General features: G+C 34.7%; 1 protein-coding gene across 2 annotated transcripts; it reads right to left on the minus strand.

Annotated features, from left to right (window-relative positions):
- Positions 1-1,006: 1,006 nt before the first annotated feature.
- Positions 1,007-19,027, minus strand: LOC132548220 (acyl-CoA-binding domain-containing protein 5-like). 2 transcript variants are annotated; one of them, XM_060212041.1, is made up of 12 exons: positions 18,961-19,027; positions 17,925-18,045; positions 16,520-16,592; positions 10,675-10,731; positions 8,842-8,956; positions 7,844-8,014; positions 7,626-7,720; positions 6,773-7,241; positions 6,025-6,218; positions 3,864-3,893; positions 3,243-3,352; positions 1,007-2,684 (listed from the first exon to the last, which is right to left on the minus strand). In XM_060212041.1, the coding sequence occupies exons 1-12, from the start codon at positions 19,025-19,027 to the stop codon at positions 2,672-2,674; spliced, it is 1,515 nt and encodes a 504-aa protein (XP_060068024.1). In that variant the 3' UTR covers positions 1,007-2,671. The 2 variants fall into 2 exon arrangements, with proteins under 2 accessions (XP_060068024.1, XP_060068025.1); XM_060212042.1 differs by lacking the exon at positions 10,675-10,731.
- Positions 19,028-20,182: the final 1,155 nt, after the last annotated feature.

Raw genomic sequence — 20,182 nt, forward strand, 5'->3', positions numbered from 1 at the left:
TCACCTGTCAAATGCTATTCCAATCTGTCATAAAACGAAACTGGCACAACTACCTTTATAGGGATCATTGTTTCAAATCTGTCTTACAATGTGTGAGATATCACCTAGTATTTCCTTAAAAACATCACTTTACGTACCCTACATATATATGTCCTACCCCCATTGTTACTTAAAAACACCACTCTGCTTACCCCTACATATATATGTCCTACCCCCATTGTTACTTAAAAACACCACTCTGCTTACCCCTACATATAAATGTCCTACCCCCATTGTTACTTAAAAACACCACTCTGCTTACCCCTACATATATATGTCCTACCCCCATTGTTACTTAAAAACACCACTCTGCTTACCCCTACATATAAATGTCCTACCCCCATTGTTACTTAAAAACACCACTCTGCTTACCCCTACATATATATGTCCTACCCCCATTGTTACTTAAAAACACCACTCTGCTTACCCCTACATATAAATGTCCTACCCCATTTTTACTTTAAAACACTACCACACTTATCCCTACATAAGTATGTCCTATCCCAATTGCTACTTAAAAACATCACTTCACTTACCCCTACATATATATCCTACCTCCATTGTTACTTAAAAACATCACTTTACTGACCCCTACATAAGTATGTTCTACCCCCATTGTACCCCTACATAAGTATGTTCTACCCCCTTTGTACCCCTACATAGGTATGTTCTACCCCGATTGTTACTTCTGACGGATTCTCCTCACATATGTAAATATAGAGATCAGATATGGTTTACTTTCTCTACAGGACACTAAGAGACCTGAGTTAACCTTTCTGTATATAACTTGAGTTAACCTTTCTGTATATAACTTGAGTTAACCTTTCTGTATATAACTTGAGTTAACCTTTCTGTATATAACTTGATATTTTTTATATTTAGCACTGGACGGTTAATATCCTCTTTAAGAAGACATCACATCAAATGTAACATCAAGACACATTGTACTTTATCAAATACAGTATGTTTCCTCATGTTCCATCTTAATTCTTCATGATATTTACCTTTTTCCAGTGAATATAATTATGATGATATAGACCTATGAAGTAATTTTACCCAACATCTTGGTCAATGGTTTTTTGCAGGTTTATAAAACAACACCTAACCCCAAATGAAGTACATAATCGGTAAACATTGTGCAAAAATCATGTAATCTAGAGAAGACAGCCCAATAGAAACTAAAACCAATTTATATACATACATCACATATCACAGATATTAACAATACCAATCTCAAATGTCCACTTGTACTTATAAGGACTGGAATGGAATGAAACAGGAGAGAACGTTGATGTCTATTGGTGAAACAATGCTGAGCAAAAGGACAAAACACCAAGACAAAAACCTACAACTTACCAACCAATAGAAAATGGAGCAGGAGAGAACACTTATATTCATTGGAGGGACAATGTTGAGGGACAGGAAGAGCCATGGAAATGAAAAAACATGCAACCATCCAAGTACAGGCCAGGTGAGAATATTTCAATTGATAAAGCTTTACTAGACACAATGTAAATGCTTTCTCTGGTTAACAATATCAGTGAAGGACATGTAATACTTTACAGGACAATAGTAATTATATTTAACTTCATGTAGCAAAAATTAAGTTCCAGATAAGCCAGGAGTTTTTCAAATCATATGTTTTATAAATATTTCAAAATCAAGCTTGTACAAAAGTCAAGTAAATCACAGAGAAACCGTTAGAAAATTTCATCATCAATAATGAAGCATTGATGCTCTACAAATATCCTTTTGATTCTAAATCTGACAGATTTGAATATAATTTATCTGCTTAAATTGTTCATGGCAATGAGGCAGCACATATACAAATATTGATAGGTAAGCAGAATCACTGAAATGATTGTCTACAAGACACAAAACACATACAATAAATCAGGGTTAATAGTTCAAAACAACTAATTAAAAACACCTTAACATCATCATTTTCTCTTAATACATTATTTAGTTAAACATATCAGAAAAAAGATGCAGTTATTACCTCCAAATCTGGTACAGAACAACCAACAAGTTCTATTATCACAACAAATTCCAGTTCTCTACTGACAATAAAAGTTGATTATAAAATTAGTACTTCAATTCTTTATATATCTGTAAAGTGATCATTGTCTTGATATCAGAATGTGATTTAATATATTGTGTATGAATGCTCTGATTATGTCTTGTGTTATTACTTCAACAGGATTGGTGACAGAACCATCAACTGGAGTGTATCCTATAAAACACAAGTTATCTCCCTTCATTCATTAACCCTCTCATGATAACATGATTGTGTACTAAAATGTCATATTTTAAGTAATCAATTCTGAAAAAAACTCACTTCAATCATTTCTGAGCGTGGGACTTATACTAACAATTGAAAGAGAGATAATCAACTATAATTATTCATCAGCTGAAAATGAAATTATGGAATCAGCATAATTGCTGTGGGGTTGCTTGTAGTACAAAGCAATACCCCTGTTAAGTGCTTCAGTATTATCCTTAAATAAAGTCTGTTGTGATCCATCAAACTGTATTCCAGATGTCATGCACCAACTGTTCTGTGTTCATACCTCATTAATTGGTGATGGAGAATTTGGCACAATATACGGGTTTTCATTCTGTAACACGACACTTATCGGTTTTGCCTGAAAATGAGTATAACAAGAGAGTCATAAAGGGATCATACAATAGCAGTTATAGAACAGATTAGCTCACCTCCTAAAATATTTGTTAATAACAAATGAAACAGACCAGGAATCATAACATTTTATTTGACAAAAAAATTTACTCCAAAACCTATCAATAAGGTTTCCCCCTTCTAAGTAATTGTTTTGTCTAACTCAAGGAAAAAATAATTAAATATCTAAGAACAATGAAACATGTACCAAACATCAGTGCACTGGCATATAATAAATATACGAATATCTTTTAAGACTTTTGCCGAAATCTAATCATTAAAAAACCAATGCTGATACTGAGGGGCATCTTCTGAGAGGTGAGCTAAAAATTAAATACACACAAATATCCTTCCAAAATTGTATTCTAAATTCCTGCTGTCTATATCCTGAATATTTATACCTTTTAACCATTTTACCACTGCAGACTTAAGACCTTGTCATACATATTCATTCTGGATTCAATTAATTTCTTCCTTAAGTAACTAAATCTAAAACTTTGACATCAGCCTGGCTTTAAAACTTTACCTTCTTCTCCTGAACATCCTTGTCAACAACCAATGCACAATAAAAGGCCAAACAAACACAAAGAAAAAAGTCCTCCCAGTCAATGAAGGAAACGGCCACCACTGTGAGTTCTACAAAGAGAAAACATTTAATTTGTGCAAGAAAAATTGTCTCTACCACATAAAATTAAGATTCTCTGTAACTGGTTATCATTCATATTAAAAAAACAATCACCACAAAGGTAGTGTTTTACCATCTTATACAATGGTAGACACATGTTTCTTAAAAATCCCAAACATTTCTATTTCAGTTCTTGTGAGGCACACTCCACCAATAAGCACTCTGCTGTAACATACACTCCCCTTCTATGAGTCAGTCACACAGTCATATTATTATGACTCCTGTAATAAGAAACACCCAAGCCGTTACCCCGTTGTAAGTCCTTAGTAAGACACACTAGATAGGTGAGAGTGGTTCATGTTTGATTAAATATAATGTTCCAGTGACATGAAGTGAAGGACAGAGAGCCTGGACAAGGTAGCAGAAGGATGGACAGATGGTCACAAAGGAGGACCCATCCCCATTCTCCTATCAGTTCCTGGTGGGAGCCTTATAATATATGAAATGTGTGTGAATACTTACCCATATGGATCTTGGTGTTTTCTGGTCACCCTGAAAACAATCAAGCTTTAAATCTTTATACAGTAACATTTGCATGGACTAAAGGTTTAGACTTGGTACATTAGTATTAGACATCTATCCGCATATCAATGTTAAATATTCACCCCTTTTCTCCATGAACAAGGCAGGTGGTTTTAAGATGAGGGTTAAAATTTGCTACATTTATCTTACATATCACTTTAATATAATCCTGAGAGGGCTAAATGAACATGAAGCAAATATAACACGTTGCACAGTAATCATACCTGCTACATCATTAAATAACAGCAATGTTAGTTACAATCAAGAAATAATCAAGATTTAATTCTAATCTGCTACAATTTTATACACTGAATTTGAAAAGAATTTAAATTGTACATTTGTATTTGAACAGGATCCACCCTTTTTTCAGACAGACAACAGATTGTCCTAAAAAGATCTTTTCTTATTTATTTTTTTTTTTTAGTGACAAACACATCACTCACTGGCTCTAACTCTCATATTTCTATTATTAAAAGGTGGACCTGAACAAGAGCCAATCACCCCTATAGACGTTCTGTACCCACCACACCTATCTAACATAAATACCTGTGATCTGTACCCCACCATACCTATATAACATAAATACCTGTGATCTGTACCCACCATACCTATATAACATAAATACCTGTGATCTGTACCCCACCATACCTATATAACAAATGCCTGTGATCTGTACCCACCACACCTATATAACATAAATACCTGTGATCTGTACCCACCATACCTATATAACATAAATACCTGTGATCTGTACCCCACCATACCTATATAACATAAATACCTGTGATCTGTACCCCACCATACCTATATAACATAAATACCTGTGATCTGTACCCCACCATACCTATATAACATAAATACCTGTGATCTGTACCCCACCATACCTATATAACATAAATACCTGTGATCTGTACCCCACCATACCTATATAACATAAATACCTGTGATCTGTACCATACCCCACCATACCTATATAACATAAATACCTGTGATCTGTACCCCACCATACCTATATAACATAAATACCTGTGATCTGTACCCCACCATACCTATATAACATAAATACCTGTGATCTGTACCCCACCATACCTATATAACATAAATACCTGTGATCTGTACCCCAACATACCTATATAACATAAATACCTGTGATCTGTACCCCACCATACCTATATAACATAAATACCTGTGATCTGTACCCCACCATACCTATATAACATAAATACCTGTGATCTGTACCCCACCATACCTATATAACATAAATACCTGTGATCTGTACCCCAACATACCTATATAACATAAATACCTGTGATCTGTACCCCACCATACCTATATAACATAAATAATGTGATCTGTACCCCACCATACCTATATAACATAAATACCTGTGATCTGTACCCCACCATACCTATATAACATAAATACCTGTGATCTGTACCCACCATACCTATATAACATAAATACCTGTGATCTGTACCCACCATACCTATATAACATAAATACCTGTGATCTGTACCCCAACATACCTATATAACATAAATACCTGTGATCTGTACCCCACCATACCTATATAACATAAATACCTGTGATCTGTACCCCACCATACCTATATAACATAAATACCTGTGATCTGTACCCCAACATACCTATATAACATAAATACCTGTGATCTGTACCCCACCATATCTATATAACATAAATACCTGTGATCTGTACCCATCATACCTATATAACATAAATACCTGTGATCTGTACCCCACCATATCTATGTAACATAAATACCTGTGATCTGTACCCCACCATACCTATATAACATAAATACCTGTGATCTGTTACCCACCATACCTATATTACATAAATACCTGTGATCTGTACCCCACCATACCTATATAACATAAATACCTGTGATCTGTACTCCACCATATCTATATAACATAAATACCTGTGATCTGTACCCCACCATACCTATATAACATAAATACCTGTGATCTGTACCCCACCATACCTATATAACATAAATACCTGTGATCTGTACCCCACCATACCTATATAACATAAATACCTGTGATCTGTACCCACCATACCTATATAACATAAATACCTGTGATCTGTTTTGAAGCACTTTAGACTCCACTGTGTCCAGACGGGCAAGTACTCGGTTCATGTCCTGTTGTAATCGAGTCAATGTCAGTGCCAGCTGGTCATTACCCATAGACTGTGGCCTGGATTCATTCTGGTCACCCCTACCACTGCTGGATGTTGTGGGAATAGCTCCACCCTGACCAGTGAACAAACCTGTGCACAAAATGGAAGAGAATGCTTACTTCTGAAGCAAATACAGAATAACAAATAATTCTCTACTTAATACTATTGTATATATTTATACAATTTGAGTATACATACATAAAATCAAATGATGGTAACTTCTGGACTATAGAGTATTAAGTCTTATCATACATAATTTACTTCAGCATTGCAGTCCGTTTTATCTTCCCTTCAGTGAACTACAATAAGAAAAAATGTTCCATTTGTATTTTGATACCTCTTGCAAGCCGCATAACAAAGTCAATTACGTAATAAAACACAGATGAAGTAAAAATTTTACCTCACATAATGATTCAATATAACATTAATAGTATATATACTACTGGATTAGTGATCTGCTGTCACATGAAATACTGTATTTTACAACAGCTTTTTCACAATCTTGGAATGGACTGAGGAAAGTTTTGTCATTATTTATCTTTTCAAACCTTACCACTAAATTTTCCTAAATAACCTTTTATCTTAGTGCAGTGTTTTTATATAGTATTTTAAACACTCTCTTTGCTGATGTCTACTTTATTTACCTGTCCGGGTCCCTGTTCTAGTTGGCTGATTCCTGGTGAATGGTCTCCCCTGGTCATTTCTTCCTCCGTGTGCACCAAGTGTTTCTGAATGTCCAGGTAGTGAATTATCCAATGAACTTACTGACCTGTCCAGGGAACTGATATCTTGTACACTCTCTAAGGACACATTTTGTGAATCAGGTGAAGCACCATGCGTCAACATACTGTCAGATAAGTGTCTTGTGTTGCCATTTACAGCATGGAATGGAAAAGAAGATGGAATGTTCAATTGCTCATTGGTATTGAGATTTGATTTGGATATTGGGGACATGACCTGCTGGGTGATTTTGTTTCCAGAATGAACTGTCATACTGTTGTTGAAATGGACGTGGTTACCAGCCTTGTTTGGTTTTATTGGGGTGGACACCTGACCAGAGGCTGTTTGACTGGCCATCACATCCTCTACTTCACGAGGTGGTGAATCTGAGTCCTAAAGGGAGAGAACTCACAATTAATAAATTCTGTCCAATAATAACCATGGCTTTCATTGCACAATAAAAGTCACAAAGATAAAATATGTTTAGATGTCCAGACAGCTTATACTACTTTAAATTTCAGGTTGAAAGCAATGATATTGGCCTGAAGCTTATCATGTAATAGTAAAAGGACTAGCATTTAAACAATGAAGTGAGTTCAAATCAATTGCCTTTATTCACTTTCAAGGTATGTCAGAGGGGATTAAAACACATTTAGAAGTGATGTTTCTTTTCCAGCATACATGAATCAAGCATTTTTAATTTTTAATTCATCTATTTCAAAAAAGAACAAAAACAAACAAAAAACATGACGTAGTTTGCTCTGATGTTGAAAATACCTGTGATGGATGGTCAGAAGTATCGCAGAATTCCTCTTCACTCTCACTGTTGGTCATCACATCCTCCACACCAGTGGTCAGTAGTGGTGATGATACTACAATAACAACATATAAAGGTAAACTCTCTACTATTAAGATGATGTAGGTTGACTTTCTTTGGCATTTTGTTTTCCAAGAAACTAATTTATCATAAATACATCAAATATGGTTCTATATACCATCTGCGAATTGCTGGAACTGGTCAGTGAGAGCCTCACTTCTCCTTAGGCTTTCTTCCAGTTCATCGTCTCTTTGGTCTTCAGGACTCTCCTGCTCCAGGCCTTCCTCCTCCAGTTGATGCGCTATATCAACACGCATAGAGTGATCAAGATCAATATCCTCATGACCACCTGTTGGTAAGGAACAAACCGTCAACTTAGAGGTGTGTTACAAGATAATACATACAAGGACACAAGACATTTGGAGACAGATTTTCACTAAAATGTAGCCTTTATTAGTTTTCTTATGAAGAAAAGGATGATCAGAGAAGCTTTGTATAAATACTACTTTTGTTTCATTCTGAAGTCCCCGTAATCTGTCTATCAATACAACGACAGTTTATAGGTGGTGAAAGCACCAGATGGAAAGAGAGAGAGAGTGGTACACAAACCCTGTTAATGGTGTCATACCTTCCAAACGTCACTACCTACAAACCCTGTTAACAGTGTCACTGCCTACAAACCCCGCTAATGGTGTCATACCTTCCAGTGTCAGTACCTGCAAACCCTGCTAATGGTGTCATACCTTCCGGTGTCACCACCTACAAACCCCGCTAATGGTGTCATACCTTCCAGTGTCAGTACCTACAAACCCTGCTAATGGTGTCATACCTTCCAGTGTCACCACCTACAAACCCCGCTAATGGTGTCATACCTTCCAGTCTCACCACCAACAAACCCCGCTAATGGTGTCATACCTTCCAGTGTCACCACCTACAAACCCTGCTAACAGCGTCATACCTTCCAAGGTAAAATCCTGCAAACCCTGTTAACAGTTTCATACCTACCAGGATTGATTCTTAAAAACTCCGTTAAAGGTGTCATACATTCTTAGGTCACTACCTATAAACCCCATTAAAAGATAACATACCTTCAAGTGTCACTACATAAAAACCCCATTAAAAGATAACATACCTTCAAGTGTCACTACATAAAAACCCCATTAAAAGATAACATACCTTCCAGTGCCACATCTTTTGATGTAGGCATCTTCTCATCAACAACTTCATAGAAATCTTCTAGTTTGACCATGAAATCCCTCACCACCTGGTCCTGGGGCATGGTTTCCACTATCTATGAAGAAAAATCAGTATGAGTAGGGCTAAAAAATGGTTAAGATGGAAATGTATGAGAATACCTTGAATAAATTATCACTTTAAAGTATGACTGAACTGCAGTAATTTGTATGTTGGTTATGGCAATTAGTGTGGGTATACAAAATCCTTATTTCCAAAATTTGATAATGTGCTGAAATTTTATAGTTTTTTTACAGTAGGAAACAAAATCCATGTTTAGCTTAAATGACTTTTGTTTGAAACCTTTATCAAGAAAATGACCAGCAACACACCTGAACAGCTAACTTTGTAACTTTGATGACTTTAATGTATAAATGATAAAAGAAAAAGATGTGAATGAAAGGTCAATTTGATAACACTTTGGTCAGTAGGGTGGACCAAGTTCATGAGAGTTTATGGACCACATGGAATGCCCTTATTTAGAAATGATCTACCATGTATTCTGATGACTTCTTTTACACCACCCTTTGCTTCAATGGATTGCATATTTCATCTCCGTCTCTCAGGCCCCTGAGGGGTGGGGACCATATAATTCAATATTTTAGTTCATCTCAGGCTAGGGAAGGTTTCTGCTTAATTTCATTGAAATCAGTTCAGGGTTTATTGAGAAGACGTCAAAAATGTTAAAATTGTTAACAGACACACGACACCAGAGGTGACCGCAATATGTCCCCATGAGATTTAGTCTAAAGTGACCTAAAAATCTGATGCGTTTTGAATAGAAGGTATACACATTAAACCAAAAAGGTTAACTTTAATATTTTATGCATACTCTGGAATTTCAGGGTTGTTGTTTTGCCATGGAAAGGATACACAAAACGTCCTCTGAATTGTTTTAGATAACCATTTTATCTTTGAATGGATTTTATGATTTTTTGCAACATTTAAATTGTTGGACATTTTGAATAATCCTAAGACAGATACCCTTTAACATGTTTATAGTGTTCCTGAATGATTCCGTTAATTTTCTGGCTATGTCTAATTGATTTGTATTGATACAGATAAACATTGCTGGTCATTTTCTAATGAAGGTAACAGAGAACAATCACTGATTACTAACTGGTTCAGAAGTTTGAAATTTAAATAACGTATACATTGACTGCTAAAACAGACATTGTCTGATTATTTGTATCTAAATAAGGTTTAGTTTCTATTTTAAGTGGTCAAGGAGAATCAGCCTTTCCTCTTTAAAACTGATACTAAGACAGACAATTATCTCAATCCATCAATCAATACTCATGATATTCAGTAAACAGTAATATCAACATTCCAATTACTTCGTCTTAAAATGTAAACAGATAAAAAATTTTAAAATTCGTCTTAAAATGTAAACAGATAAAAAATTTTAAAATTTGACAAACTTCTTGATTTAAACAAGAAGTCAACTGTCTGAGAGCCTTGCTTGCATCACTAACATACATGAAAATTTGAAAGTGTTGCTGGAATCTTTACTAGTGAAATATATGGAGTACTCTGGAAGGCTAAGCCAAAGGAATGACAATGTATATATTTGATAATCATTTAACTTTTGTCCTCAACAGGGTAAGCATGCATTACCATCACCGTGAAGTTGAATTCTACCCAGTCGTTTGGATGAAGATGAAGATTGCACATAAAATCTCACAATATTAGTCTTCTTGAAAACCTTGATATGAAACTAAGGTTTTATAAAATATATAGAGGAAACTTGTGTAAAAGATATGAAGAAGTCCCTACCCCTTTATCTCCATTCTCATTCATTTGACGCAATTTTTCTGTGCAAATTTTGATACTCTGAAAGGTAACATTAAAGATAGTATTAGGTGAAATGTAATATTTAAAATATCAGTATTAGTAAAACTTAGTAATACATACACCCATATCAAGCTGCAGTATTTCTATCAAATATCAATAGATATTCATGTTGTCATTTTGACAGGTATAATTCTGATTTGTTTGTTTGATAGTGGACAAGTTTAAAATGAATTTACAAGAAAAATATTTTCCAGTTACCAATTTTTCATTCCCTTTGGCCAATACCATTACACAAAAAATGATTTAATGCTATATAGAAAAGGATAACCATTTGGTAAGTTATCATGATAAGAGGAGAAAGCTCTCTGCAGGCTAATTCAGTGGTAAGTTATCATGATAAGAGTAGAAAGCTCTCTGCAGGCTATTTCAGTGGTAAGTTATCATGATAAGAGGAGAAAGCTCTCTGCAGGCTATTTCAGTGGTAAGTTTTCATAAGAGAAGAAAGCTCTCTGCAGGCTATTTCAGTGGTAAGTCATGATAAGAGGAGAAAGCTCTCTTGCAGGCTAATTCAGTGGTTTCTTGATTCCTGATTTATGTAGTATGATCAGATGCTACAGGTCAATATTAAACTTAGAAAAATAGAAATTTCAATCCAGATTTGATTTTATCCATTACACTGTAGCATATTCATTTCTAATGAACACAGATCACTTTCATTATCACCACAGATGTTTTGTTGACCTATGTCCTCACAACAACCAAGGAGTGTACACATTTACATAATGTAAATGTATGATGAGGTTATAATAGGTCAATACAAGAAGCACATACAAATCAGACCGATTCCACAGGTACAAGACAGTTACACACCTGGTACTCTTCAACAGACTGTCCTCTCTTTATATACATATCTACAACCACATACTTCCTTATGGCAGAACTAAAGATTTGTGGTTGATCAATTGATAGGTTCAAACATCAGAAATTCACAGACTCCCAAGTACGTTAGATGCAGAAACTGTACTGTGATGAACAGTTGCTGACCTAACTTACTTCAAACCATCTGGAACACTTAACACTCAAACAACAAATAAAAAGCTTGATTACAGCAAATAAATACCCTACAATTTTAAAGCTCTGAAAAATAAAAACTGGCAAGGTATTAAGCATCAACAACCAAGAACAAAAAAGTGAGTTTAAAATACCTTGTGGATAGACTTTTAGGTTTAGAGAAAACATGAATATACAAACAAACTTAAGCATAAGGAGATGGTTGCACAGTAGAAAATTTAACAATATATAGGTCGTTTTACCACTTAGATATTGAAATCTAAACTCATGTGATTAATTCATTCAACACTGAACTAATAAGTACATTCAATGATTTAGTCATTTTTATATTCTGAGATTTCACAAACAAAACACCGTGTGGCTACCTGAAGAAAGTAAGATTAAGCTAAGCATGCTTAAATAATTGTGTAAGAAACAAATTTTTAATCAGAGAAATAACTACCAATAGCATTGGGACCTTAACCCCTTGATCTTTAGGTAGAAGGGGTGTAATGAAAAAAAATTCAAACATTAATAAAACATGGATATTTGAGACCCTTTATCTTTGAGGCATCTTTTTCACAAACTTTGAGGAGTTTCTGTCCACAGGGTTAAAAGATATAGGCATATGCATTGTTGTGTCCTCATACTCTGGATTTTACTTCAACAACAGAGAGGGTTCACTATTTATAGTGACATTTTCTCAAATGTACGTAACATTTATAGCATGTTTTATTCTAAAAACTTTCTATATAAGTTTTATAGCTTTTCAAATAAAACAACTGTATTGGACTTTGTGTTGATATTTGTTAAAAGCAATAATAAGTTGTTGTATAGGGACTGACCTTGCTAAATGAATGACCTTACTTTAAAATACATGTATTATGCCAGAGAACAAATACATCAGTGCTGCCTGCAAGAAAGGTTCTTCCACCAACACTATCTTACAGAGGAAACTGAAGACCTGCCCAGTTGATGTAATGTTGCTTGCTACAACATCTTATTCTGCCTTAGCATCAAGTATGGATCTGTCATCTGGAGTCCACATACTCAGTCAAACGTCAGTAAGCTGAAACAGGTCCAGCGAAAAGTGGCCTGGTATGTTATGGACAACCGTCGCAGGTACAAGAGTGTCACAACCACACTCAAGATGATCGGCTGGCACACTATGTAGGAGTGGAAAATCCAGGCCCAGCAGGCTGGCACACTATGTAGGAGTGGAAAATTCAGGCCCAGTAGGTTATACTTTATATGAGATTCTTCATGGTGTTATCGACATATGTTTGGATCCACACCTTCTGCATGCAACATCAACAACATGGATCTGAAGACACAACCTCTAGATGACAGTACGTCCATCCCACATCAAGAACAAAAACGCACCAGCACTTGTTCTTTCAAGCCACAGTGAGGACGTGGACCTAGTTACCAACAGCAGCTGTGACAACAACCTTGTTTTTAGTTGTACATTGGCTATCAAGGATAGTTTTTATATGTAAGTCCTACTATGCATGAAGTGTGCAACAATATTCCATCAGGAATGATACACCTGATATCAAAGAAGAACAGAGTTGGCCTAGTTCTACCACAATGATGTACTGCTTTAGAAATGGCATATCACACAGATTATAACTAATATGAAGTTTTATATTTTATATATTGTGCTGATTAGGCCTAAATCAATGCAACTTTTAACATACCAGTACCTACATATTTGTATTCATAACAAGACAAAGTATTGCATTCCTTTCCTCCTTGTTTACATTGGTTTTCCTAAAGGGCACGTTTTGATCAGGACATTACTTTTTTTACGGAAGTTGTCATCAACACATATTTTACTAAGCTTAAACTTAAGTCTATTTATTTCTTTACTGAGGTAACTGGGGCCATTTGTATATTTATTTTCATTCACTCTTTTTTCTGTCTCGAAAGACATCGGACATTGTTTGATGTAAAACACCCCTACATTTGTATGTCTGTCTCACTCTAAGATTAACCATCGATAAAGCTTTATCACAACTTTGTGTAAGCTATGAAGATGTATTGTATAACGAGGGAAAGGAATCTAGAGATTTGGGATTGTGTGGTTTATGGAGTTCTATCATATACACAGGGAAAGAAATCTAGAGATTTGGGATTGTGTGGTTTATGGAGTTCTATCATATACACAGGGAAAGGAATCTAGAGATTTGGGATTGTGTGGTTTGTAGAGTTCTATTGTACACACAGGGAAAGAAATCTAGAGATTTGGGATTGTGTGGTTTGTAGAGTTCTATCATATACACAGGGAAAGAAATCTAGAGATTTGGGATTGTGTGGTTTGTAGAGTTCTATCATATACACAGGGAAAGAAATCTAGAGATTTGGGATTGTGTGGTTTATGGAGTTCTATCATATACACAGGGAAAGGAACCTAGAGATTTGGGATTGTGTGGTTTGTAGAGTTCTATTGTACACATGGAAAGGAACCTAGAGATTTGGGATTGTGTGGTTTGTAGAGTTCTATTGTACACATGGAAAGAAATCTAGAGATTTGGGATTGTGTGGTTCGTAGAGTTCTATTGTACACATGGAAAGGAATCTAGAGATTTGGGATTGTGTGGTTTGTAGAGTTCTATTGTACACATGGAAAGAAATCTAGAGATTTGGGATTGTGTGGTCTATGGAGTTCTATTGTACACATGGAAAGGAATCTAGAGATTTGGGATTGTGTGGTTTGTAGAGTTCTATTGTACACATGGAAAGAAATCTAGAGATTTGGGATTGTGTGGTCTATGGAGTTCTATTGTACACATGGAAAGAAATCTAGAGATTTGGGATTGTGTGGTCTATGGAGTTCTATTGTACACACAGGTAAAGGAATCTAGAGATTTGGGATTGTGTGGTCTATGGAGTTCTATTGTACACATGGAAAGAAATCTAGAGATTTGGGATTGTGTGGTTTGTAGAGTTCTATTGTACACATGGAAAGAAATCTAGAGATTTGGGATGGTGTGGTTTGTAGAGTTCTATTGTACACATGGAAAGGAACCTAGAGATTTGGGATTGTGTGGTTTGTAGAGTTCTATTGTACACATGGAAAGAAATCTAGAGATTTGGGATTGTGTGGTTTGTAGAGTTCTATTGTACACATGGAAAGAAATCTAGAGATTTGGGATTGTGTGGTCTATGGAGTTCTATTGTACACACAGGTAAAGGAATCTAGAGATTTGGGATTGTGTGGTTTGTAGAGTTCTATTGTACACATGGAAAGGAACCTAGAGATTTGGGATTGTGTGGTTTGTAGAGTTCTATTGTATACATGGAAAGGAATCTAGAGATTTGGGATTGTGTGGTCTATGGAGTTCTATTGTACACACATGTAAAGGAATCTAGAGATTTGGGATTGTGTGGTTTGTAGATTTCTATTGTACACATGGAAAGGAACCTAGAGATTTGGGATTGTGTGGTTTGTAGAGTTCTATTGTACACATGGAAAGGAATCTAGAGATTTGGGATTGTGTGGTTTGTAGAGTTCTATCATATACACAGGGAAAGGAATCTAGAGATTTGGGATTGTGTGGTTTGTAGAGTTCTATTGTACACATGGAAAGGAACCTAGAGATTTAGGATTGTGTGGTTTGTAGAGTTCTATTGTACACATGGAAAGAAATCTAGAGATTTGGGATTGTGTGGTTTGTAGAGTTCTATTGTACACATGGAAAGGAATCTAGAGATTTGGGATTGTGTGGTTTGTAGAGTTCTATTGTACTCACTGGGAAAAGAATCTAGAGATTTGGGATTGTGTGGTCTATGGAGTTCTATTGTACACACAGGTAAAGGAATCTAGAGATTTGGGATTGTGTGGTCTATGGAGTTCTATTGTACACATGGAAAGGAATCTAGAGATTTGGGATTGTGTGGTCTATGGAGTTCTATTGTATACACAGGGAAAGGAATCTAGAAATTTGGGATTGTGTGGTTTATGGAGTTCTATCATATACACAGGGAAAGGAATCTGGTGATTTGAGATTGTGTAATAAATGGAGATGTATTGTATACACTAGAGAATTGACAGGCATTCTTATTGGTTTTGTATTTTGTAAGTACTGTACCAAAGTATCAAAACTGATATATACCTGGGTATCCATATAGAATACAGGGCATATGGATTTGTAGAAAATTATTATTTTTCATATGAATAAAATCTATTGAACAAATACTCTTTTTCTCCAGGAATGCGTTTTTTAAGTGAATAAAATAAACATAAAAAAAATTATCATTCCAAATCATCTTGTTGTCTTAAGGATATATGCTATAGTACAAAAAAGGATAATTAAAATAATGTGCCTTTAGTGATCAACGATAACATTGATACACCTCCAGCTGTAATGTTCTAAAACTCCAAAGCAGTTAACCACTGTTCCACAATCTCCAATAAATACAGGTTGTAATATATTATGCACAAAAACATCACATTTTCATATTACCAAGTGGATGTTACATGCCTCACTTATCGCCATAAAACTTCTTAAAACTTATAGACTTCCCTAATTGTTTACTTCCTGAATTTATAAGTTAGGTTCATTTTTAACAATAGATTACTGCTAGCTCAAAGAGTGCATTCAAATAGATAAATAAAAACCTGACAAGTTGAAAGAAATTTTAGAAATTTGTATATATATCAGGAATATATGTCACATTAAAGTACCTTAACAGCATATATTCTTAAGCCAAATGTGAGTACATGCACAAAGCTACTGCACAACACAACAGTAAAAAGTTCAATACATCACACCTTCTTAAGCTCTTCTACATAGTTGACCATGGCCTGCTCACTATCCATGTCTCCCAGCTTAGTCCAAGCATCCCTGATCACATGAAATACAAATAATGAACTGAAAACAATGCTAAAATTCTTTACCAGGTTGAATATTTATAGCTAAATGTTGGTGCTATAAATTGTGCTTAGTGAAATGAATTCATGAAACAGTCAATGACAAAATATTCTTCTAAATCTGGATAGATATGTCCACACTTTCTTGGAATTATTTTTTTGTCTTGTCATAACTTTTGATGGAGATTTAATAGAGTCAACCATAGGCAGTTATGTGAGATATGGATATTTAACCAAGTGCATAGAATTTGGGTTCAGAACTAAGAATTTCACATGGTTCAGAACCAACATTCTTACTTCTGGCCTCAGCTGTTGTGCTCTTCCTACTATTTTGATTCTTACTGTAGGGTAGAATATCCATTATCCCACATACCTTTGTATGTTTTTCTACCACTTTGATCATGCAAATGCGACCTAAATATGTCATAACTTCTAGGTTCCATACATAAAAACATTAACTTTTGTTCACGAAATGGAGTCAGTTGCCGACTGCAAGACTGTATTGAGCAGGCAAGCAATATGTTTGGACAGACTTTTGATTGTAATGTCACAGCATAATGTTGTCATGTAATTGTGACATCACAATAGTAAAAGTCAGTGTATCAGTGTGGGAGAGCAATATACCACTGCATTTTTTGCAGGATTTTTGAAGGTCAGTCCAAAACAATAATTCCAAAATTTTGATGAGCCCAAAAACTAAGAGATAAAGTAGAGTTTCAAGATTTTAGTGAGTCCCACAGGAAAGGCTTGAGTTAATGACTTAAATATCTGACTCCCAAAAATCACTATATCCCATGATTGAGTATATATGTGTGTTATACATTTCTAAGTGGGGGGAAAGGAGGATCCCATGTCATAAAAAAAATTGTATGACATCAAGTCAACAATTCATTGGCATAAAGTTAAAAATTTAATAACATCACCTCATCAATGCAGCATTGTTATGACAACATTATTTGAGCGTAAGGTCAGCAGATTAAGACAGAAGTATTTATTTAGAGAAGTTGTATGTCAACCCATTGGAAGGGATTATATTTTGCCAAATATTTTGCAAGCCTTGTTTGCCATTTTGAGAGTCTCCCCTCCTCCTCTGGTTGCGATCCCCTTTCCTGACCCTCACATGAAAGAAAGATAATAATTCTAATAACCTACAAATGACAAATACACATACTGAATCTATTAGTAAGTACAATCTGAATGCAAAGTATTGAAAACATTGCATTTGAGATAAATGATACTAAGCCTTTTTACAGCACAATGAATATGTATTTTATGATAATAAGCAAATAAATTAAATCATTTGAACCATTTCTTTTTGGCGACCACATCCCATGCCCATGGTTTCTGTTTCTTGCATGGCCCTTCCGTTGCTTGTTTGTAGAATCCATAGAAATTCAACATCATCTCATAGGAAGGCTGGAATGGACCTGCAAATTTACAGTTGTGGTTAAAATAATATTCTTATAATCATAACATCTTATTTAGTTCTTTTTTTCTTTGATTTCAAAAAACTACAAAAAACAGTACACTATCATCCTTTTTGTATCTTTACCTTTACATAGACATAATTAGTAATCAGCATCCTTGATCTAAATGAAGATGGATATATGATTAAATTGACAAATGACTATGCATTAATGTACTTTTTGTCATGAAGAGTTTTGCAGAATTTTTGAAACCTGGGTGAATCCTGCAATGGGTGTGAAACATCTAGATCTGGCAAAAGTTTAAGATGAAATGTCTTGACATTCCTGCTGCCAAGCAGTTTTAAAACACCACTGCTTATAGAAGTGAATACAAAGTTTTCTGAACACAGTTTACGTAACAAAAGTGATATGTTTACAGATTATCTGTGTTCTAAAACACTAAAATCAGAAATAAATTACGAAAAAAATATAAGGCAGTTTATACAGATACTTGAGCACCAGCAAATCTGATTATATAGCCAAATCTGGTTACATAGTTTTCTGGTTTTGTAGTGAAATATGGGCCCGTATTCATAAAACCATTCTCATGCTCAAGCATAGATTTTTACTATAAAGCAAAATCTGCCGACGCTCCTGTCATACATTCATTAGAGAATCATTTTGATATTTGCTTTTCAGGATCACATTGTATTAATAAAACTAACTCTATCAATGTCACTGATTTTGGATAATATGCTATACAAACTGAACTTTGTCATGTTTGTAGTTTTTACTTACAGCTGTTACTACAACAGATTTTAAGTGCATAATTGCCAGTTAAATGATTTCAGCAGATCGTACATCTATATGCATTGCTCATTGCTGACAGTAACTATTGTTGTGTACACTGATATATGCTCATAACAATTAACAAACCATTTTTAGGCAAACCATGGATAACTTTCACCGCCGCATCAAAACGCTCTTTTGGAGACGTCGCCATTTTGAACTATCACGTGATGTTGGTAAATTCTAAATCAATAATCGGAGTTCTAATAAATCCGGAACGATTAATCTGATGTATGTGTATGATACTTAACAAAACACACGTTTTTGTCTTATACAAAAAAATGACTCTATGTAGGAGCACAGGGAATTCCCGTGCTATAGACATGTATGTATTGTAGTCATTGTGATACATAAAATGGCAGACCATAGGTCGGGAATTCGTCACGGCAAAGTCCATGTGCGTAGAAGAATACTCGTTCTTATTAAAATGATTTAAAACTTCCGATGAGCAACTGATTTGTAAATCTATATCTATACAGTTCACCGTTGAAAGGCGGAACAAATACATAAACATTTTCTTTGCTTGGACTAGACAGTCTAGGTAACAGGTAAACGATGATTGATACACTCAATGTTAACCAATCCAGAAAAAAATCAGAGTACTGAAAGGCTAAACGTATTGAAAAATGTTCACAAATCATCGCAAATCTATATTACTTTCCCCATACTCCTACACTTTGGAATGCAAAAATTACTCAAATAAGAGAACCAGAGGCTATTTTTCTTAATTTTAAGCGATTTTATATCTTCTTTAATTCTTATTTCAAATTTGACGACAATAATGTGAACAAATCAAAATAGGTAAAAAAAAAAAAAATACACACAACCATCTATTTATCGCCAACAAGCCAAATGATAAATAGCTCTATGATGAAGTTGACTAAATAAAACCTTTGAAATACCCAAAATGTTGCAATTACTATCCTATCAATATGAGGATTTAGACAAATCGAAAGGACTTTATACCTACTTCTTTATTTTAAATGTATTGCAAAGTAATAGTCCTTACTTATTATAATTATATTGTTAGTTGAGGAAAGTAGATAAGGTGTACACAGCATTTCAGATAGATTAAAGTGTAAGTAATTACATTAAATGTATTTATATATTGTAAACAGTATTTTATTTTCAGAATAACATGAACATATAATTATACATATTGAAACACATTGGGATTAGGAAACAAGCTTGAAGCTTATATTAATCCTTCTCCCAGAAATTTATTTGTATAACAATTACATATGGTGGCGTAATATACACTTATATTAATTTAGTGTTTAGTTAATTTTGGTGTAAAGGGAAAAACAAA

The sequence above is a fragment of the Ylistrum balloti genome, unplaced genomic scaffold (assembly GCF_031769215.1).
Source record: "Ylistrum balloti isolate Yb309-2 unplaced genomic scaffold, AGI_CSIRO_Ybal_v1 Utg370006, whole genome shotgun sequence".
NCBI classification, from domain to species: domain Eukaryota; kingdom Metazoa; phylum Mollusca; class Bivalvia; order Pectinida; family Pectinidae; genus Ylistrum; species Ylistrum balloti.